General features: G+C 46.9%; 1 protein-coding gene across 6 annotated transcripts in view; it reads right to left on the bottom strand.

Moving 5' to 3' along the window:
* The window catches only part of LOC143495135 (apoptosis-stimulating of p53 protein 1-like), a 35,037-nt gene that overhangs the window by 9,207 nt on the left and 1,895 nt on the right, over positions 1–23,935 (bottom strand). Inside the window, exons 1-5 of one of the 6 annotated variants that reach the window (XM_076992414.1) lie at positions 21,322–21,570; positions 16,858–17,005; positions 15,018–15,140; positions 14,077–14,138; positions 2,166–2,267 (exon numbers count right to left, since the gene is read on the bottom strand). In XM_076992414.1, coding sequence (XP_076848529.1) covers positions 2,166–2,267; positions 14,077–14,138; positions 15,018–15,140; positions 16,858–17,005; positions 21,322–21,453 — 567 coding nt within the window. In that variant the 5' untranslated portion in view covers positions 21,454–21,570. Of the gene's footprint in view, positions 1–2,165; positions 2,268–7,885; positions 8,378–14,076; positions 14,139–15,017; positions 15,141–16,857; positions 17,006–21,057; positions 21,242–21,321; positions 21,571–23,935 lie in introns of those variants that run through there. The other 5 variants (XM_076992418.1, XM_076992419.1, XM_076992417.1 and 2 more) reach the window with 5 other exon arrangements.

Below are 23,935 nucleotides of genomic sequence, written 5' to 3'. Positions count from 1 at the left end.
AAGGAGGAAGCAACACAAGGCAGAGAAGTTCCAGGCGCTGGTCTATGTTACATTAACTCATCATGAAGGTGCAGGAACTCCTGAACCTGTTACCCAGGAACTGTACCGTGAGTTCACCTGAAAAAATAGTGAGCTGATTGATAGAAGGAGAGAGAGAGAGAGAGAGAGAGAGAGAGAGAGAGAGAGAGAGAGAGAGAGAGAGAGAGAGAGAGAGAGAGAGGGAGAGTGGAAACCATATGTGCTGACTAGAATGTGCAGAACACAACGTACTCAAACACAGAAACACAAAGTGAGGGTTTAGATTGTTGACTCAACAAAATGCAGCTCTGGATGAATGAAAAATTATTGGGTGTTTGTTGTGTTATTTTTTTTCCAGTAATACCACATAGAACTTTTGTAAGATGCATCAGATGTAACGTACAGGTTTCTCATCTGCATCTCTCTCTGTAATGTACTGACGCTTCCTGTTTCTAACCCTATGTAACCATAATAACTAATACAGTATGTTGGATACTGAATACTGAATTAAAGTTCGTGACCTGTTTCTCCTCCCAAGCTTTATTTCCTTTACATCCCCCCCACACACACACACACTCACACACCCCCCACACACACCCCACCCACCCACACACACACACACACTCACACACACAACCCCCCCCACCCACACACACACACACACACACACACTCACACACACACACACACATTCCATAAGCAGCCACCCTCTTCCTGGCAGCTGCAGCTCCATGCTGATGTCATTTCCTGTGTCCAAGAAATCCCTTCCTGTTGTTGTTTGAGGGATAACGGTCTGTGTCCCAGGCAACACAAGCTCAGTCCACTCACACGCTGACTTACGCCCCATATCTGTGACAGTCAACTATCACACACTGGCCGTGACTCCATATCAGTAATGACAGTGTCAGCTTGTAACACAGTGTCAACACAGCTGGATGAATGGGGTGATGTGAAGGGCAGGAAAACTCTGGTGAAGAGTCAGAACAAAAACATCTTCCTCACGTCCCATGATGTCTTGACCTGAGGAAGTAACTCCTCATCCGCGTGACTGAGCTATAGGATATTATACAGACAGCAGCCCTGATTATGACGGGATCAGCTGGGGAATGAGTGTCCAATGCTGGAGTGTGTGAGTATAGAGAGGCAGATGAGGGAGGAGGAGGGGGCGGGGCATGAGTGTGTGAGTATGGAGAGGTACGTGAGGGAGGGGAAGGGGGCGGGGCATGAGTGTGTGAGTATGGAGAGGCAGATGAGGGAGGAGGAGGGGGCGGGGCATGAGTGTGTGAGTATGGAGAGGTACGTGAGGGAGGGGAAGGGGGCGGGGCATGAGTGTGTGAGTATGGAGAGGTACGTGAGGGAGGAAAAGGGGGCGGGGCATGAGTGTGTGAGTATAGAGAGGCAGATGAGGGAGGAGGAGGGGGGCGGGGCATGAGTGTGTGAGTATGGAGAGGTACGTGAGGGAGGGGAAGGGGGCGGGGCATGAGTGTGTGAGTATGGAGAGGTACGTGAGGGAGGAAAAGGGGGCGGGGCATGAGTGTGTGAGTATGGAGAGGTACGTGAGGGAGGAAAAGGGGGCGGGGCATGAGTGTGTGAGTATGGAGAGGTACGTGAGGGAGGGGAAGGGGGCGGGGCATGAGTGTGTGAGTATGGAGAGGTACGTGAGGGAGGAGAAGGGGGCGGGGCATGAGTGTGTGAGTATGGAGAGGTACGTGAGGGAGGAAAAGGGGGCGGGGCATGAGTGTGTGAGTATGGAGAGGTACGTGAGGGAGGAAAAGGGGGCGGGGCATGAGTGTGTGAGTATGGAGAGGTACGTGAGGGAGGGGAAGGGGGCGGGGCATGAGTGTGTGAGTATGGAGAGGTACGTGAGGGAGGAGGAGGGGGCGGGGCATGAGTGTGTGAGTATGGAGAGGTACGTGAGGGAGGGGAAGGGGGCGGGGCATGAGTGTGTGAGTATGGAGAGGTACGTGAGGGAGGGGAAGGGGGCGGGGCATAAGTGTGTGAGTATGGAGAGGTACGTGAGGGAGGAGGAGGGGGCGGGGCATGAGTGTGTGAGTATGGAGAGGTACGTGAGGGAGGGGAAGGGGGCGGGGCATGAGTGTGTGAGTATGGAGAGGTACGTGAGGGAGGGGAAGGGGGCGGAGCCTCACCTTAGCCACAAGCATCTGTTGCTGGGCTTCGATCTGCTGCTGTTGGCGCATAGCCATCTCCTGCAGCTCGGACAGCGTCAGATCAACACGAGGATTCCCTATCTACACATATCACGCGCACACACATACACACACACACACACACACACACACACACACACATACAGGATAAGAGCAAGACATTTGTTACCACAGAGTGTGATTTGCAAAAGCAAAACCCAGAACGCCCAAGCTGCAAAATACCGATCGTATCAGTTACAGCTTCCACTCCACCCGCCAACATCTGGATCCAATATCACTGTGGGATCGACTCACAGTGGAATATCCATCGATTTCAGGCACATACTTACACACGGAGGAGAAACACCCTCCAGTGCACCACACGTTTTCATCCTGATAACCAACATACTTGAGAACTCATTACTAAGGAAACTCAAACTTCTCTTAAAAATGACAGGATGAAAAGAAAGGCCAGTCCCATGACTGTACGTGCCACATGATGCCACTTCACACTCGATGGCATGACTGACGTCCCTTTTCAGACCAATGCCTCCCATTTCAAACTTGCAAACTCCTCCCAGCCTAGCTGGCCACCCGGCCGCCATCACGGCGACCCACGTGGCCCAAGAGAGCCCTGCCCTTTACACCAGAGACACTGTTGCTCCTCTCATCTGTCTCATCTTGTGTTTCCCCAGACCTGCAGTGCCTGTGTGAGAGGAAGCAGCTGCAACTTTCAGGGATGGCGTGAGCACCCCCACCCCCAACCCCCCACCCCCCTACACCCCCCCTTGCCCCCATACCCCACCCTCCACCCCCCACCCCCCTACACCACCCTACACCCCCCCTTCCCCCATACCCCACCCTCCACCCCCCCCTACACCACCCCCCACCCCCCTATACCACCCCCCCATCCCCATACCCCACCCTCCACCCCCCCACCCCCCTACACCACCCTACACCCCCCCTTCCCCCCTACACCACCCTCCACCCCCCACCCCCCTACACCACCCTACACCACCCCTTCCCCCATACCCCACCCTCCACCCCCACCCCTCCACCCCCCTACACCCCCCTACACCACCCCCCACACCCCACCCTACACCCCCCCTTCCCCCCTAAACCACCCTCCACCCCCCACCCTCCACCACCCTCCACCACCCTACACCCCCCTACACCCCCCTACACCACCCCCCACACCCCACCCCCACCCCCCCCACCCCCCTACACCACCCTACACCACCCCTTCCCCCATACCCCACCCTCCACCCCCACCCCTCCACCCCATACCCCCCACCCACCCCACCCCCACCCCCACACCCCCTACACCACCTCACACACCCCCCCCCCCCCCACCCACACACCCAACCCCCCCACTCCCCCCTACACCACCCTACACCCCCCCCCTCCCCCCCCCCCACCCTACACCCCCCCTTCCCCCCTACACCACCCTCCACCCCCACCCTCCACCACCCTCCACCACCCTACACCCCCCTACACCACCCCCACCCCCCTACACCACCCCCCTTCCTGGAGACAGGAAAGCAGTGTGGTCCTTCCACGTCCTGCTATTGTGCACATACAGCAACACACACGCTACATAAACACATAAACACTCGCGCACACTCAAACATATATACACTGCACAAAAGCCAAATTTGTTCATAGTATCCTTGGTCATTCAGTAGACCCACTGACCTGGGAGTGATACATGCAGAGTCATGGGCTCGTCCTGCTAGCGCCTAGCACACAGAATGTGTCAGGACCGTACTGGAGAGACCCGGTTCAGCTGTGGAACACAGTCTCTCCCTCAGTAGTCTTAGCACTGCCGCAGTACTGTTTTATCTAGAAGATCGATCTGGAATCAGCAGTGTAAAGGGCGATGTTGACCATTAAAGTGCTTTGAAGAGGTGATCATCACTGCTGCATCTGAGATCCATCTCCATAACCAAGCTCCATATTTATATTATATAATAAATTCTGAAATCCAACTCCTAGTAAAGCTTCACTAAATCAATATCTCTGCTGGTCAGTATTACCATAACCATGACTCTTACCATTACCATAATCATTACCATAACCATAACCAATTCTATTACCATTACCATTACCATAAGCATAACCATTTCCATAACCATAATGATTACCATTACTATAATGATTAGCATTACCATAACCATAACATTCACCATTTTAAGTTGCATCCATGAGGTCATAGAAGGCAAAATTATTTCTTCAGATCAAAGCTATGTATCACTGTTAGTGCTTCTTGATCTTAGTGCAGCTTTCGACACAATTGATCATAGGATCTTGCTAGAAAGGTTAGCTGGGTTGGAGTCTCAGGCACAGCCCTTTCATGGTTTTATTCTTACTTAACAAATCGCTATCAGTTTGTAGAGCTCAATAATATTCCATCCAAACGTACAAAAGTTAAATATGGGGTCCCGCAAGGCTCCATTTTAGGACCACTATTATTTACATTATATATGCTACCATTGGGCACAGTTATAAACAAACATGGTGTCAATTTTCACTGCTATGCAGATGACACTCAACTTTACATATCAGCCAAACCTGATGACAAACTCAGTTTAAGAAAAATTGAGGCCTGTGTAAGAGATATTAAATGCTGGATGTCTCTAAACTTCCTCCAACTTAATGAGGACAAAACAGAAGTTCTCCTCCTGGGCCCTAAGGCCTCAAAACAGAAAATTCCAAATCTAATGCTTAATCTCGCAGACTACCCCATTACACCTGGCACAGTAGCCAAAAACCTAGGCGTCATACTCGACTCTGACCTATCATTTGATACATACATAGATAATACTACTAGGATAGCTTTTTTACATCTCCACAACATTGCTAAGTTAAGAAATGCATTATCACAGGATGATGCGGAAAAATTGGTGCACGACTTTGTTAGCTCCAGATTAGACTACTGTAACTCACTACTGTCAGGATGTTCAAATAGGAATTTAAATAAACTTCAAATAGTTCAAAATGCCGCAGCCAGAGTTCTGACCAGAACTAGAAAATTTCAGCCAGAAAATTTCAGCCAATATCAGTCCAGTCCTATTAGCCCTGCATTGGCTCCCAGTTAAATTCCGTATTGACTTTAAAATTCTTTTATTAACTTATAAAGCATTGCACGGGCTTGCTCCTGAATACCTTCAGGAACTTATTTCCTATTATGAACCCCCACGTCCACTAAGATCACAGGGTGCTGGTCTTTTATTAGTTCCAAAAATTAACAAGGTAACAGCAGGGGGAAGAGCCTTTTCTTGTAAGGCCCCCCAGCTTTGGAATGATCTTCCTAAATGGGTCCGGGACTCTGACACAGTCACAATCTTTAAGTCTAGGTTGAAAACTCACTTATTTAGTTTAGCGTTTGATAATTAATATCCCCCCTGTCACGTTGAGGACCCCGGCCCCTCCCTTTTGGGCGTGTGTATACGTAGTCCACGTGCTTTGTCTGCGTCAGTGTATATTCGTGGTTGGGGTTTTGTCGTGTGATTAATAAGTCTCACCTGTGAATCGTCTCGTGATCACGTGGGGCTAATGTGGTTTGTCTATTTAATGTGCGCTCGCGCAGTGTCCTGTGCTCGTCGTTGTCTAAGTCTACACGTTGTGTGTACCTATTTGTTATTCGTGCGCTGATTGCGCAATAATTGTAAAAATAAAAGTGACGTCTGTCAAGCCAAAGTACGGATTCTGTGTCTCGTCCGTCTGTCGCCGCCCAGCGTCACACCCCCTTAGATAAAGGTACAGATCCAGGGGTTCACAGGCGAAGGGTTTTATTGACTGGGGTGCTGGTGCTGTCATCCTGTCACTGCTCGTGGTCACTCAAGTTTGTTGATAGTGCAGTGGACGGATGCCATTGTCTCAGAATGCCCCCAAGCCTATGTTACCTTCTGGTTCTGCCTTTTTAGCTAGGCTGTAATAATTTAACTTAATGCCGGAGTTGCTGCCACACTCCAGAAATGTTTATAATTTCACCTGTCCTGTATATGTTGCCGTACAGCGCTAATTTTCCCTGTTTCATTTCTCCACATGGCTGCCCGCCTGCTTTAGGAATAATGAGATGAGGAGAGACAAGCAATCCATTCTGGGCCGGCCACCTCCTGCCTAACCGGATGCCTACACCATGATGGACATTATTACATGTTTTTCCTTTTCTTTCTCTTCTTTCTGTATAAATTGTTGTTGTTGTCATGGTGACCGGTGTCGGCCAGAGGAGGATGGGTTCCCCCCCGAGTCTTGGTTCCTCTCAAGGTTTCTTCCTCATGCAAAAAACTAGGGAGATTTTCCTTGCCACTGTCGCCCTTGGCTTGCTCACTGGGGGCTAGGACTCGGCACTTGTAAAGCTGCTTTGTGACAACAACTGTTGTAAAAAGCGCTATATAAATAAAATTTGATTTGATTTGATTTGATGATTTCCTTCTAGACTACAACATGAGAAGGAAAAAGAACCCCGCTGAGGTACGAGATAAGCAGAAAGAACCCTGCTGAGGTACGAGATAAGCAGAAAGAATCCCGCTGAGGTACGAGATAAGCAGAAAGAACCCTGCTGAGGTACGAGATAAGCAGAAAGAACCCCGCTGAGGTACGAGATAAGTAGAAAGAACCCCGCTGGGGTACAAGGTAAGTAGAAAGAACCCCAATGAGGTACGAGATAAGTAGAAAGAACCCCGCTGGGGTACAAGGTAAGCAGAAAGAACCCCAATGAGGTACGAGATAAGCAGAAAGAACCCAGATGAGGTATGAGGTAAGCAGAAAGAACCCCGCTGAGGTACGAGATAAGTAGAAAGAACCCCGCTGGGGTACGAGGTAAGCAGAAAGAACCCCAATGAGGTACGAGATAAGCAGAAAGAACCCAGATGAGGTACGAGGTAAGCAGAAAGAACCCCGCTGAGGTACGAGGTAAACAGAGAGAACCCTGCTGATCTTCTGTCCCTCTCCACCTCCCACCCTCTCTCCTATCACTGAGGAATGATGTAATGACATAGCATTCAGTTGTCATTAGTTACCATTTCAAATAGATTTTTCAAAGCTAATTTTGCTTTTGCTTTTCATATTTTTGTTCTTTCTTTTTAATATTCTTGGAGTTAACAGAATGTTCATTTAGCCATTAATTAGATAATACTCCATTAAAACTTTCATTTAAAAATATAAAAAAAAAAACAGATAGATAGATAGATAGATAGATAGATAGATAGATAGATAGATAGATAGATAGATAGATAGATAGATAGATAGATAGATAGATAGATAGATAGATAGATAGATTTTATTAAATAATGCGTCATGACAGTTCTACTTAGCCCTGTACAGACTGCATCAGCACGTGGGTTTCAGCAGTAATGGCAATAATGATAATAATCATTACGATAACTTTTTTATAGCAATAATTAGCCTCAGAGGTGTTAGATGGAGACCTGTTAAGGCCACCGTACACGGGTGTGAGGAGCATCTCTGGACACATCAGTTATCCACTTCTCAACGCTATGGTCGGAGCTCTGGTCACCTCGTATTTTGCTGTCACAAGCGGCTAAAACATTTCACACATCTTATACAACTTAACCTGAACAGTAAAAGACCGAGGAAGAGTCAGACTGCAGTCTAAAGAGCCAGGCTCCGCTGAAGTACACCTAACGGAGTGGATATTGGAGCGACACATGCACCCTGTACACCGACACCACTGCGGGTTCGGTCCGTTATGTTACCTGGTGCGAGTCCCAGCTTATTCTGCATGATCGGACCTTAATTTTGCTGCATTGTCCTTCGGCTGTAAATTCCTGTACAGCTTCGACGTGATTCCACTCCATTTTTTGACTCTTAGTTGAGTTATTCCCTTAAAAACATCGTTTATGTGTTCTGTGTCCCTACTCGTCCGGAAGACGTGTGTGCGCCGCAGGCTGGACCGAACCGTCCGAGTCCAGCTGGTGTGTAGCCGCAGCCCAGAAGAGCGCATGAAGTCACCGTGACTCAGACTGTCATGTGTGCCCCATCACCTTCATTCAGAGTCCTCATTTCATTTAGTTCACATTTGTTCTAATGTTTAATTAGAAAAAACACACAGAGAATATATAGTACTGTCTTGCTCAAATAAGGATCCTGTAATGTAGTTTTCCTACTCTACTGCGTACGTTTTACCCCCCCTCGGAAAGGGTTTAAGCTCATATTTGACGTGCAAGCACTTTCTCCCTCTCTCCCTCTCTCCTCCTCCCTCTGTGTCTCTCTCTCTCCCTCGCGCCGGACTGCAGCCCCCCCGCGCGCTAAAGCACCTCTGCCCATTCTGCCCATTCTGCAGCACGCGCAGCTGTCCCGCGCTTAGAGGTAGAGCGTAATCTCTCCGCATTCACGTCAGTCCCCACTCGGGATTACACTGTCCTTTCATGTACATCAGTCGAGGGAAATAATACTCAAACGTGCCACGCGGGCCTCAAGGCAAGCTTCTTCAACAAGTCACCAGTGATCCAGAGTCTCTAAAATGGGTCATACTGGTTTGGTCATCTGAGACACATAAAATGGGTCTAATGTCTGTGGGGGGTTTTAATACAAAATCCTGCATGATTTGACTTGCACATTAAATCCAGATCAACCTTACAGCGGATGTTCGAGCATTCTCATGAAACACAATGACAAAGTGTTATGAAACCTAGAGCCCTATGAAGGCTGATAGGAGAGGTTCTGTCTGATGAGGTTCTGTAGGGAGAGGTGAGGTTCTGTCTGATGAGGTTCTGTCTGATGAGGTTCTGTCTGGTGAGGTTCTGTAGGGAGAGGTAAGGTTCTGTCTGGTGAGGTTCTGTACGGTGAGGTTCTGTCTGGTCAGCTTCTGTAGGGAGAGGTGAGCTTCTGTCTGGTGAGGTTCTCTCTGGTTAGGTTCTGTCTGGTGAGGTTCTGTAGGGAGAGGTGAGGTTCTGTCTGGTAAGGTTCTGTCTTTGGCACTTTAACACATCAATACAGTTAATCACCTGGCAGATCTATGCGTCTGCTCCAACAGATCTGTCCATGCCTGGATAGGCCGGTCTGTGACAGGGGGAAGGATCGTTTATGCATCTGTAGGGTCAATCAGATCCCTGCCGATGCTGGTAGCACCCTGGCCTTGCTCTGTTTATGGCCACCATTAGTGACATCTTCCCCTCAAGGGACATCACTCATCCGTGGAACTCAACATGCCTTTGCACCACGGAGACCACCACTCATGCAGGAGCAGCACAAGTGTACAGCGTCCAGGCCGACAGCGTCCAGGCCGACAGGGTCCAGGCCGACAGGGTCCAGGCCGAGTGTCACACTGTGCTGCTTCCTCTGGGGAGCAGGAGAGGCTGTTTCCTGTTAGATAATGTCGGTTTGGACCATGAAACTGCAGCGTGTCTTCTCTCTACAAATCCTGTTGTGTTAATAGAAAACAAAACCTGTTCTTCAGATTCAGACAGAATCAAAGTGCGTTCCCTTTACATAGCAAATGATTTCATGTGGCTTATGTTTTATCTGGGGTTAGGGTGAAAACTATCCGTACCTAAACAGTTAAAAGAGTTAAAACACTGAACTAGTGCAGGAAAAACACTGAACTAGTGCAGGAGGCAGGACGAGTGTCAGGACGAGTGTCAGGACGAGTGGCAGGATGAGTGTCAGGTAAAACAGGACACAGGAGACTCATCTCAGTGGAGCACCAAGGTCAGTGATCCACTGGACTAACGCTACCGGACTATCGCTACAGGACTAAAACGTTACAGGACTAAAACGCTACAGGACTAACGCTACCGGACTATTGCTACAGGACTAAAATGTTACAGGACTAAAACGTTACAGGACAATCGCTAAAGGACTAACACTACAGGACTATGCTACAAGACTAATGTTACAGAACTATCGCTACAGGACTAAAACGTTACAGGACTAACGCTACAGGACTAACGCTACAGAACTTACGCTACAGGACTAAAACGTTACAGGACTATCACTAAAGGACTAACGCTACAGGACTAACGCTACAGGACTAATGCTACAGGACTAACACTACAGAACTATCGCTACAGGACTAAAATGTTACAGGACTATCACTAAAGGACTAACGCTACAGGACTAACGCTACAGGACTAACACTACAGAACTATCGCTACAGGACTAAAATGTTACAGGACTAACGCTACAGGACTAACGCTACAGGACTAATGCTACAGGACTAACACTACAGAACTATCGCTACAGGACTAAAATGTTACAGGACTAACGCTACAGGACTAACGCTACAGGACGAATGCTACAGGACTAACACTACAGGACTAACACGTTACAGGACTATCGCTAAAGGACTAACGCTACAGGACTATCGCTACAAGACCAACTCTACAAGACTAACGCTACAAGACTAATGCTACAGGACTAACGCTACAGGACTAACACTACAGGACTATGCTACAGGACTAACGCTACAGGACTAACACTACAGCTCTGACATCACCACATATGTAGCACCCTGTGCAAAGAAAGGTGGGCTAACCAAGAGGGATAGACGTCAGCGTTATTGGTCTGGACACATGACATATATCTGTCATGTCTGAAAATGACTGCAGGACACTGGTGAGAGCTGGTGAGATGGGCATGTTAATGTAGACATTCACTGCAACCTCTAATATATTTACACTGACCCTCATAAGGTGGGGATTAGGGAGCTGTGTCACCCAGCTAACAATGAGTCATGTTCCGGGATGCATGTTGCAACAGAACGCATGAAATGGTGCACCGCATAATCCTGTGGGCCAGTAAGCCTGCTAGGGGCATTCAGCCTGCTAGGGCCAGTCAGCCTGCTAGGGCCATTACAGGACCTGACACCACTCCAGCCAGCAGGCCCATCTGCTTATCCTCGTATTTCAAACGCAGTCTTATATGGAGTCACATAGAGCAGGATTACGATAATGTTAAAACATGTCATGATGCACGAAAGGAGGAGCCCGTCTGTAAGAACAGCTGCGTGCCGTGACACAGGGAGTGGAGCATGCTGGGATGTCTGAGTACCCAGATCACTGAGCCACAGCTTTAGCGGGAGAGCTGGGTGGAGTCCGGTGGCACGTTCCACAGCTGTTCCAGCCTTGCAATCTCACACTCCAGGAATGTAAAACAGGCTGCTGAGATCTAGGACCCAGAACATGGGCACTCCAGTGGGTCTGGTTACTAACCACGACCTCCTACAGGGCTGAAACGCCAGTCTGGGCCATGATGCTGACAGGAGAATGAAACAAAAGGAGAGAATAAGAGCAGAAAAGTGTGACTGTAAATGAGGACAGAGAGGGAGAGAGAGAGAGAAACAGATCCAGAGAGAGACTAAGTGGATACCCCAGAGATAAGAAACAAGCTTGTTCTAAAACAGAACCTGCAAGTGTTGTGTCTGTATATGATATTATGTAAAAGTATATTATATAGTGAAATGGTTTCTCTTTCTAAAAACCTGCAATTAGCATCTGAAAAAACAAAAAAACAACATCAGGAATCTCCAACCTTGATGTTGGAGGTTCCAGTAACTGCTCTGAATGCCAATGTAATGACATTACACTGCAGTTAAACACCCAGATAGTGTAATGAACCAACACTGAATCAGTTAACAGCAGGAGTAATTACACTGCAATTAAACACCCAGATAGTGTAATGAACCAACACTGAATCAGTTAACAGCAGGAGTAATTAATCAAGCTCTAGTTAGGGTTCAATCTAAACACCCTGGAACCACTCCACCTCTTATCACATATTGTGTTAAATTATATAAGACATTATTATAAACAGGTAAGAAGAAGACATGAAATCTAAGGTTATTTTAGAGGAAAGGATGTGTGCACAAAAGCAGGAATTTTTCACCACATTTTCTTTACAGTTCTCCAGTCACCTTTGTTTCTGACGTGTTAAGTATGTGGTGTTATCTAGAAGGTGAAGAGAGCTGCATTTGTGATGGAGAAACGTTTGAAATGCTGGAGGCAGTAGCTTCAACTCTCTCCCAGCAGAGATCAGTGATCAACTCTCTCCCAGCAGAGATCGGCGATCAACTCTCTCCCAGCAGAGATCGGCGATCAACTCTCCCCCAGCAGATATCGGCGATCAACTCTCCCCCAGCAGATATCGGCGATCAACTCTCCCCCAGCAGAGATCGGCGATCAACTCTCTCCCAGCAGAGATCGGCGATCAACTCTCTCCCAGCAGAGATCAGGGATCAACTCTCTCCCAGCAGAGATCAGGGATCAACTCTCTCCCAGCAGAGATCGGCGATCAACTCTCTCCCAGCAGAGATCGGCGATCAACTCTCTCCCAGCAGAGATCGGCGATCAACTCTGTCCCAGCAGAGATCAGTGATCAACTCTGTCCCAGCAGAAATCAGTGATCAACTCTGTCCCAGCAGAAATCAGTGATCAACTCTGTCCCAGCAGAAATCAGTGATCAACTCTCCCCCAGCAGATATCGGCGATCAACTCTCCCCCAGCAGATATCGGCGATCAACTCTCTCCCAGCAGAGATCGGCGATCAACTCTCACCCAGCAGAGATCAGCGATCAACTCTGTTCCAGCAGAAATCAGTGATCAACTCTCTCCCTTCAGAGATCAGTGATCAACTCTATCCCAGCAGAGATCAGTGATCAACTCTATCCCAGCAGAGATCAGTGATCAACTCTGTCCCAGCAGATATCGGCGATCAACTCTGTCCCAGCAGATATCGGCGATCAACTCTCCCCCAGCAGAGATCGGCGATCAACTCTATCCCATCGGAGATCGGCGATCAACTCTCTCCCAGCAGAGATCGGCGATCAACTCTCTCCCAGCAGAGATCAGGGATCAACTCTCTCCCAGCAGAGATCAGTGATCAACTCTGTCCCAGCAGAAATCAGTGATCAACTCTCTCCCTTCAGAGATCAGTGATCAACTCTATCCCAGCAGAAATCAGTGATCAACTCTCTCCCAGCAGAGATCAGTGATCAACTCCATCCCAGCAGAGATCAGTGATCAACTCCATCCCATCAGAGATCAGTGATCAACTCTATCCCATCAGAGATCAGTGATCAACTCTATCCCAACTGAAATCAGAGATCAACTCTATCCCAACTGAAATCAGAGATCAACTCTTTCATCAGAGATCGGTGATCAACTCTCCCCCAGCAGATATCGGCGATCAACTCTCCCCCAGCAGATATCGGCGATCAACTCTCCCCCAGCAGATATCGGTGATCAACTCTCTCCCAGCAGAGATCAGTGATCAACTCTCTCCCAGCAGAGATCAGTGATCAACTCTGTCCCAGCAGAAATCAGTGATCAACTCTGTCCCAGCAGAAATCAGTGATCAACTCTATCCCAGCAGAAATCAGTGATCAACTCTCCCCCAGCAGAAATCAGTGATCAACTCTCTCCCAGCAGAGATCAGTGATCAACTCCATCCCAGCAGAGATCAGTGATCAACTCCATCCCAGCAGAGATCAGTGATCAACTCCATCCCAGCAGAGATCAGTGATCAACTCTCTCCCAGCAGAGATCAGTGATCAACTCTCTCCCAGCAGAGATCAGTGATCAACTCTCTCCCAGCAGAGATCAGTGATTACCTCTTTCCCATCAGAGATCAGTGATCACCTCTCTCAGCAGAGCGATTAGCAATCAATCCAGTCACTAAGCCACACAAATACAATCAGTTGCAAAATACAAAAAATACATAACCATTCACCCAATTACAAAGGCATGCATACACATACACACACACACACACACACACACACACACACACACACACACACACACACACGGAAGTCAGAAATGTACCTGCTATTTAAAATTCTTTACTGGCCCTAACCCAGTTTGCATCTAGACCGAGTGCCCCACCCGTCCCGTGGAGCACTACTAACGCTAACGCAACTGCATGCTGATGTGAGTCTGGCTCAACATACCACATCCTGGCAGGGCTGGTCCACCGTCCCTCTGCCCGTCCTGCAGTCTGACGGCTGTCCACCTGCAGGTGAGAAGATTACATCATCCTCTGCACTTCCAAAGCTCAGCACACAGCGCCTCTGAACTCTCAGCACTTCTGATTTCATGAAGGCCAAAGGTCATGTGCAGTAGAAACATCCAAAACAAGGTAGTCAAAACTGCCAACACCGCCTCCTGTGCCTCAACGCACAGCGGCCCGGACGAGTGGCAGGGGTCTGATCTCTGATGAATTTGTCTGATCAAACAGCATCAGGCCTCATTCCCATTCCGCGTTCACCAGCAGAGAGCATCTGATTACGAGCCACTGGCCATTTGTTTTGAACAAGGTTTGTGCCCACCCTGACTCTGCTGTCTATAAGTAGGCCTAGGATTAATTCCCTAAATGCAGGGTTGCATCACACCATGTAATCCTGTCAGAGGTTGTGCCAATAGTAGGACGTCTGATCTGGGAAGACCTAGAATGACTTTCAGACACAGGTGACACCTAAAGAGAAAATGATTTTGCAGAGCGCAGCAGTCAAGCGCCTCCCCAAACACAAGCTGAACTGCGTCCTCCTCTGTAGAAACAGAGGCTGCACGTACACACACACACACACACACACACACACACACACACACACATGCGTGCTCAGACAGCTCAGTTGTGAGGAGCCCAATTACTCACAAAGGTGATTAGTTATGTAATGTCTTGACCCAGTCAGCCTGAAACTTCTGTCACCCACATACATTTATTATGGAATATAGAACCTCTGTGTGATGAAAGTGGAATCTAAACAGAAAGAGAGCCGGCTTTGGAAAAGTGACAGAGAGAAGAAGAGATACAGCCGGTCATGCGTCTGGATATTCAGAAACCAGAAGGTTTTATTCCTGCCGGGGTGTAAGGGCTGCGTGTAGGCCTCACCCTGCTCCGTGGGGCTCTCGGCGTGCGGCTCCTCGTGACGCAGGTAGAACTTCACCTCCTGCCTCCGCTGGCCCCATTTCTGCATGTGCTCCAACATCAGGTGATCCAAGGGGATCGCTCTCTCTGCAAGAAAGTGATCCACACAACCGCCTCAGGCAACTCGCATGAAACATCAACCTACTTTTAATCTTGTACCAAGATAACCCACCCTCCTTCTGTTGAGGAAACTATATGCCTAACAAGAAAAAAAACTGAACTAAATATTTATGCAGTGTCCTCAGTGAGTGTTAAGATTTTAAAAAGGAGTGTGTTTTTAATAGATGGCTGTAGATGTGTGAGATCTGGGGCAAGTGCACTGTGACACATCACTGCTCTGCGCTGTTGGACTGAAGGTACGTTCCTCCTTCCTGAAGACCAAGCTGTGCAATCACAGGCACGACTCTACAGAACCGACATGCCATAGAATATTTCTATTTCATTTTATTTATATTTCTACATTTTATGACTGCAATTACCCAAGTAATAAAGAGTGACACTAGACCCATTTTATCTGGGCACGTTCTCCACTAAAATTCAGATTCTCTGTTCACTATATAGAGCTGTAGAAACCAAACTACGCTAGAATTTAACCGCCAAAATTAGCTACTTATGATGGCAAAGATATGAGTTATGTTAGTAAAATGGGGCACTGCTAACCAGATAAGAAGATATGGTTTAGGTTTGGCTTAGGAGGTTTAGGACACGTTATTGTGATTCCCATCATGTGGTACGTGAGTGGGAGTGAAACTATGTACTCAAGGTCCCAACCACCCCCGTCTTATTTTAGAAAACCATAAATAGAATAAAATAAAATAATAAAATAAATAAATTTATGATGAAAAAACAGAATCACATAACTTACATGTATTTTTATAACAAAGGAATAATTTCACATGTGCATGCGTGTTAGTATTGTTACAATGAAATATATATTATTACACACAAACTAAATGACTTTTTCTCATGAGAGAATGGAACAGGAACGAGAAGAGAATTAACAGAGAGAGACAGCAGACCAAGGACAAACAGAAGCTTTAAGAGAATAAAACAGAAGGGAAAGAACAGGGAGGAGGAGCCATATTTATAACTCCGCCTCTGCCACTGAGTGACAGACAGAGGGGTTGGGCTGTAGCCTGTTAATTCTGTCCCAGTACAGCAGGTAGTCTAGCAACACTTCTAGCAATATGTTAAAATACATTGGGGAGCCTTTAACATAATTAAAAACCCTCTGTTTTTTCGCCACAATTATTTACTTTTATTGATTATTATGCTAATACTATAATACTGCAGTATCAGACAATGTATTGTGCGGTCCTACAGTCCTGATTGGGCCGATTGTGAATCCTGTGATCGTGAGTTGATTGGGAGAAATAACAGGCCTCCAGGGGCTATAAAAACACACCCTTGGTATCCTGACCCACTTACTACTCCCCACTGTGCAGGAGGACGCACTCGGATAAGGACCCCATTGTAATGCGGTAGACAGTGCGGGTGCTCTGGGGGAGCTCACCCATGAACGTCTCTATTCAGAGCTATTAGCAGTGCAACCCAAGCTGTGCACTTCCAACCGCTTGCATTACTAGACACCACAACCAGGGATGACATCTTGTTCCATCTTGTTCAAGGAAACTGAATCTCCCTGATACTTATGCTAACATCTAGTGATAGGATCTAGTTTGACGTTCTACTGTCTTGGCTTACGAAGGGCTCCAATCAGATGTTGCAGACTGGGGGGATCGCACCATGCTAACCAATGGGAACAGTCAAGTGTATGTACAGGAAGTGATGCTTGAGTTCCTACCGTTACCCCGCCAGACTTCCACAATGTAGCAGCCGCTCTCCCCGGGCTCCCTGCACAACTCCACCACGTCCTTACACAGCGTCTCTGGAGTGATGGGCACCTCGGTCAGCACCTGCTCATTGGCGCTTAGGAACACTGGTATGATCATCTAGTAGAAGGAAAGAATGAATGAGTTATCGCAATGGCTCACAAAGCCCAGGTGCTTCTCAGCTTCCGGGTCGTGTGTTTTGTGATCTTGCATTCCATGCTGCCATCAGGAACACCCTGGATCTCATGGTGGAATTAAGTGGATTGGCTCCTAGTGGTTTCACAAACCACTCAAAGTAATTCTCATGTTGCCACATTACAGCAACTGGTTGAAGACAGTGAGTCTCACATTTGTGAGACTGAAACTGTTCAGATTCCCCAGAATTCATTGCATTGAATTCATTGCATTGACATTGACATGCATTGACATTGCATTGACAGTACCTATCAAAGAGACAAGCTACCTTACAGTTTTTCTCAGTCAATTTGGTACATTTCTCGCATCATGGTTTACATTGGCATCACAACAAGTGCATTTATCAATGCAAACAGCAAAACTCAATGAAATACCTACAAAAGCACATACTTCACTCAAAATTCTTTGTTTTTGCCCCAAAAGCAAATATTTATGTCAGTCAGTTTGTCAGTGCCATCAGAATATCTAGTCTGTGTGACATCGCCTATTACCAAGGCAGACAGAAAACTTAATCATGTTGTCAGTGCAACTTTAAATCACAGTCAGTGCAGACTGTAAGTATATACTGATGGAAACTAGCTAAGCTTTTGATTTGAAGAATGCTGCACATTCTGTGGTATATCCAATACATGTTACACACATACAAACATACACAGAACACAAAGTTACACATCACTGTATGTGGGAGATTGATAGAACGAATTTGGACTGGAATAAAATTTGTACAGCAATATTGTTCGCACTACAATTTGTTGACAAAAACAAATCTGATTGAAATTCAGAAAAGACAGACAACTGACAGCAAAAAAACAGCAAAATTAGAAAAACAGCAAAATTAGAAACTTATTCTACACATTCAAAACAACCTGAGCACATACAGCCTCCTCTTGTTGATGTGTGAAAATGAAACCTCTGCCCCCCCCATGACCTAATCCTGATATCCTATATGGTACACTGTAAGACTGCAAAAATACAAAACAAAAAATTAAATACAGTAACATGTCAGAATTTATGTCAATGTGCAGCATTACAGCAGAGAGCACATTTCTGAATTACAGTACATACATGTTTTCTCTATGAAATGTTTGAATGACTAAAGACACAGTTGTTTTTCCAATATTCAGCTGCACCCAGCGACCAGCTTCAGCCATTGTGAGACCATGACTTACATGTTGCCCTTATTTCACTGTTTTGTCCCCTCAGCCTTACACCACATAGTCTTACCCCTCTACACCACACAGTCTTACCCCTCTACACCACACAGTCTTACCCCTCCACACCACACAGTCTTACATCTCTACACCACACAATCTTAATCCTCTACACCACACAGTCTTACCCTCTACACCACACAGTCTTAACCCTCTACACCACACAGTCTTAACCCTCTACACCACACAGTCTTAACCCTCTACACCACACAGTCTTATCCCTCTACACCACACAGTCTTACATCTCTACACCACACAATCTTACTCCTCTACACCACATAGTCTTACCCCTCTACACCACACAGTCTTACTCCTCTACACCACAGTCTTACCCCTCTACACCACACAGTCTTACTCCTCTACACCACGCAGTCTTACCCCTCTACACCACGCAGTCCTACCCCTCTCTACACCACACAGTCCTACCCCTCTCTACACCACACAGTCTTACCCCTCTACACCACACAGTCTTACCCCTCTACACCACACAGTCTTACCCCTCTACACCACACAGTCATACCCCTCTACACCACACAGTCTTACATCTCTACACCACACAGTCTTACATCTCTACACCACACAGTCTTACTCCTCTACACCACACAGTCTTACCCCTATACACCACACAGTCTTACCCCTCTACACCACACAGTCTTACCCCTCTACACCACAGTCTTACTCCTCTACACCACACAGTCTTACCCCTCTACACCACACAGTCTTACCCCTCTACACCACAGTCTTACCCTTCTACTCCACACAGCCTTACCCCTCTACACCACACAGTCTTACCCCTCTACACCACACAGTCATACTCCTCTACACCACACAGTCTTACCCCTCTACACCACACAGTCTTACATCTCTACACCACACAGTCTTACTCCTCTACACCACACAGTCTTACCCCTATACACCACACAGTCTTACCCCTCTACACCACACAGTCTTAACCCTCTACACCACAGTCTTACCCCTCTACACCACAGTCTTACCCCTCTACACCACACAGTCTTACCCCTCTACACCAGTCTTACCCCTCTACACCACAGTCTTACTCCTCTACACCACACAGTCTTACTCCTCTACACCACACAGTCTTACCCCTCTACACCACACAGTCCTACCCCTCTCTACACCACACAGTCTTACCCCTCTACACCACACAGTCTTACCCCTCTAAACCACACAGTCTTACCCCTCTACACCACACAGTCTTACCCCTCTACACCACACAGTCTTACCCCTCTACACCACAGTCTTACCCCTCTACACCACACAGTCTTACCCCTCTACACCACACAGTCTTACCCCTCTACACCACACAGTCTTACTCCTCTTCTTGACTGTTCATCCTGTACATGGCCTTGTTATTCCATTATGAGACTTTGTGATACTGCAGTGTTTAGCGTCTATAAATGTTTGCCAATTACAGTAAAGGTTCATGAGACGCACCTCTGACCTATGGTTGAGACCATTGGTTGATCTAAACCTTCACAAATTCTCTTTCTTACTGTAACTGAATGTTCACCTGCGAATAATTTAATCAAGTTAGGATAAAATTACCAAAATGTAACAAATGTAGTGCAGACACCACCAAAATAAGGCAATAATTTTTCTTTTGTGTTCTAATGTTTTCCAGTGTCCACACTATACCAAGACAAACATCTCAACATGTTTCAGGGTGAAGACAAAGCACATGTCTGAGATTAAACCGCCCAAATTTAAGATTTAAGGCATCATGAACAGCTCCAGCTGTGCCACTCTTGGATCCATAATCTTTCATTTATTCAGAGGTTATATAACTCCTCCATCTGAGCGAACTTCACTATGGTGGCATCTCACAAACAAGCTTTACACCCACAGCTGAAGAGCTAAACTCGTGCCAGAATGTAACAAGGAGCAAGAAAACCTGACAGCTCAGCTAACAAACTTAAAGACACCATGCAGAAAAATTTCAAGGTTTAGGAAAATGTGTTCCACTTTTGGAAAAGCTCTGTGGCTGGAAATCTTGCCTTCAGGAAGGCAGTGTGTGTGTTAGAACAGCAGTCGTTGTAAGAGCGTAAACACATTCCCCTGTCCCTAGCTCATCACTTTAGTGAAAAGCTTCACCACTTATTCCCATAAATAAGCCCAAATCCAATCCCCTCCTGGAACAGGAATGAAGACGCTTTTCCAACATGTAAAGTTATCGCTCTGGACATGCAGGTCCTGAATGAAGGGAGCCATCCCATAAGGGTTGGATTACAGGTCCAAGCTATAATAATCTGGTTAGAAGGGATGTAAACGTGTGTGTGTGTGTGTGTGTGTGGCCAAGAAGCAGCAACACAACCCATAACACTTCCCAGAGTTCGGCTGACACAGGGAGGTTTCAAATAGAAACAGCTAATAAACAAATGAAGGAATGAATGAAGGAAAGAATAGAAGGAACAGAAGGAATGAAGGAAAGAATGAGTGAATGAGTGAATGAATGTAGGAATCCTACCAAAGCATTGGGACAGCATACTCATAAAACTGTATCCAAAGCCTTTAAACAGCACAGCGGTTCTGAAGACTCTAATAAATAAAAGTTCCTTCTGGCTTTTTCTCATCAATGTCTTATGTGGTATCAATTATCTGACCAAGTCATGTGCACATACAAAAGAAAAAACATGCATGATGCCCAATTTAAATATCTCAACACAGCCTTTTGAAGCATGCAAGCTATTAACTTTCATCACCGTCAAAGTCAAACTTTAAAATGTTAAAACAAATCAAACAGCTTACCAAACAACTTATTCTTCATTTATGCGACTGTTCTCCCGTAAATAACCTTCGCAAAAAATCCCAGACGTTTTACAAATGCCCTTCCAATTGACTTTAGCACCACCTACCTCAAACACAGGGTTCACATGGGGTCAAATTCTCTACAATCCCCTCTCCCAAAAAACTTCCTCTCACTGGTGTCAAACTGGCTATTTTAAGCCTCACACCAGTGCCCTAACCCTAGACATATCCTCCCTTCAGCCCAGGAGAAGTGGACCCCTTCACCTTAGTGATCGGGGCCGTTGGCTTGGTTCTCCCGTCCGGCCTCCCCGGGGTCCGAGCCGTCTTCCTCAGCCAGGCTCCGGCCCTGGACATGCTGACCAGGCTGCGGATCACCATCCTCACCAGGCGCTTCATGGAGCCCGGGCTGGGAGGCGGGTCGGAGGAGGCGGCCGCTAGCGCCCAGTGTTACTGTGGCTCTCTGCCCACCGTCACCCTGAGCACGGCAGCCTGTCTGCCTGAGAGTGTGTGAGTGTAGGCACAGGAGGGAGGGAGTAAGGGAGGGAGGGAGAGAGGGAGGGAGAGAGAGAGAGGGAGAGAGTGCTTGGGGAAAGGGGGCAGGGGGTGGTCAGGGCACGTGTTTGTGTTGGGGTTGGGGGGGGGGGGGGGGGGGGGGTTAAGGTATGTAAGGGAAACTGGCATCACAAGCCTCCTCACTAGTGATATTCTCCAGAGCTAACAGAAGTGCTAATAACAGATAAGAGGTGCCTGCTGACACTAAACAGGACCTTCACTGATAAACAGGCACTTCACTGATAAACAGACACATCAAGCCGGCTGCACACACAGCTGATATCAGATCCACCGATGAGCTCTGACCTCTCACAGCCTGACCTCTCACTGCCTGACCTCTCACTGCCAGGGAAAAACACAACACTTAATCCACCGATCGTGCGAGTGGGTCAAGTTAACTGCATTTGTCCCACCGTAGGTGTCTGCTGAGAAAACGGCATGTGCAAAAAAATGGGGATCTCCCCGTTACCCAGTTTCTCTCGTCCTTCTCTGGGAGTCGGCGCTGCTCAGACTGCTCGGCGCGGTGAGGTTTGACTCCAAGGCGGAGACAGACGGGTGCCAGAATGCAATGTCCTGTCAGTAATAAATCTGGAAACGTGGGCAGCCTTCGCACCATGTCTCTTGAGCTCTGACTGGCAGCAGCTCTTACTAAAAACCGCCGAACAATAAATACTGAAATGAAATTTTAGAACACAAATTAATTTGCAAAAGAGCCACAGAAGGTTTTATTGGCACATATCATGCAGCATCAGACCACAGGGATGAAATCAGACACCAAGTTTCATTCTTGCATCAGATCCCCTTGAAGGAAGGTGCTGTGCTTTGGGGTGTGTGCTCCCATAATGCACCGCAGAACTGGGTTCATTGTGAGCGCACCCTGATTTACTGCCTTGTCTTTCTGCATAGAACTGTCAATAGGGTGCCCATAGCAACAGACAGCACCACGCAAACACGTGTTTCCCCCTCCACCACTGCACTGATGTGTTGGGGCTGGCGTAGGTTAGGTGTGCTACGCAGCAGTAACAGTGTCCTCCATCTTCAGAGGTCTTAATGTGTGTGACAGTCTCTCTTTCTGCAGGCTGACACCTCAGAGCAGCAGGGCAAACAAAGGCAGAGTGAGTCTGAATTTCAGCCATTTTGGTAGTTTGAGTCTGGCAGCCCAGAAGGGTGTATGAGTTAATTTCCTGAAGATTTTAGTGTTTAATAAATCCTCCCAGTAAATGATTCATTGTTTTAAGTATGAAGACATGAGTAAAGAATGACAAAACAGATTTTAAAAGTTAGATGTTTGGTTTGTTTTTTTTTTCTCTTGAGTAAATGCATAAATTTGCTATTTGAGAAAGAATCAAACGGAAATGTCGGAGGTCTTCTCAATGCAGGCTTAGAGGCAGGGCCAGGGTGTAGAAACCAGAGAGAGAGCAGAGAGAGAGCAGAGAGAGAGAGAGAGAGAGAGAAAGAGAGAGAGAGAAGAGAGAGAGAGGAGAGAGACCAGAGAGAGACCAGAGAGAGAGAGAGAGAGAGAGTAGAGAGAGAAGAGAGAGCAGAGAGAGAGATCAGAGAGAGAGAAGAGAGAAGAAAGAGACCAGAGAGAGTAAAGAGACCAGAGAGAGAGAAGAGAGAGAGCAGAGAGAAAGAAGAGAGAGACCAGAATGAGAGAGAGCAGAGAGAGAGAGCAGGGAGAGTCTGTGCACCAAGCCTAAAATGTATTTATCCAACAATGGGGGACATCAAAGTACTTTGTGAAAAACTCAAATATGTATAAAACACAAATGAGCTCATTCATACTAGAGTCAAAAATCCATAACCACACCAGGCTAATGGTTTCCTACAATCCACTGAAATATTGATAGCCACACCAAAAGTAACCATGCCAATGAGACATAAATAAACCACAACAGCAGGCCAAGGGTCTTGTGTGTTATACTGAAATATTGGAGAATGCTGCAATATAGCAATATGTTGTGTTGGTACTGTGAAGCATCACTGAATGAAAGAAAACACATGATTATTTGTAAATACCTCTGCATAATACAACACATTTTCTACAAAGGATCATTGCATGCACATGCACATGACTTCGTAAAGAATCACGGAATGATACGACACACACATGACTTCGTAAAGAATCAAGGAATGATACGACACACACATGACTTCGTAAAGAATCACGGAATGATACGACACACACATGCTTTCACATACAAACAAGAAGCAGGTACCCACGTAGGTGGGATAGATTTAAAGCTTTATTATTTCATTTTGAGAAGAGAAATGCAAATGAATAAGGCTTTCACCATGATTCCAGTGAAGCAAAATGAATATTGAT

This window comes from Brachyhypopomus gauderio, unplaced genomic scaffold (assembly GCF_052324685.1).
Source record: "Brachyhypopomus gauderio isolate BG-103 unplaced genomic scaffold, BGAUD_0.2 sc93, whole genome shotgun sequence".
In the NCBI taxonomy this organism is placed as follows: Eukaryota; Metazoa; Chordata; class Actinopteri; order Gymnotiformes; family Hypopomidae; genus Brachyhypopomus; species Brachyhypopomus gauderio.
The sequence above is the reverse complement of the archived record's forward strand: the minus strand, read 5'-3'. Positions and strand labels throughout refer to the sequence as shown.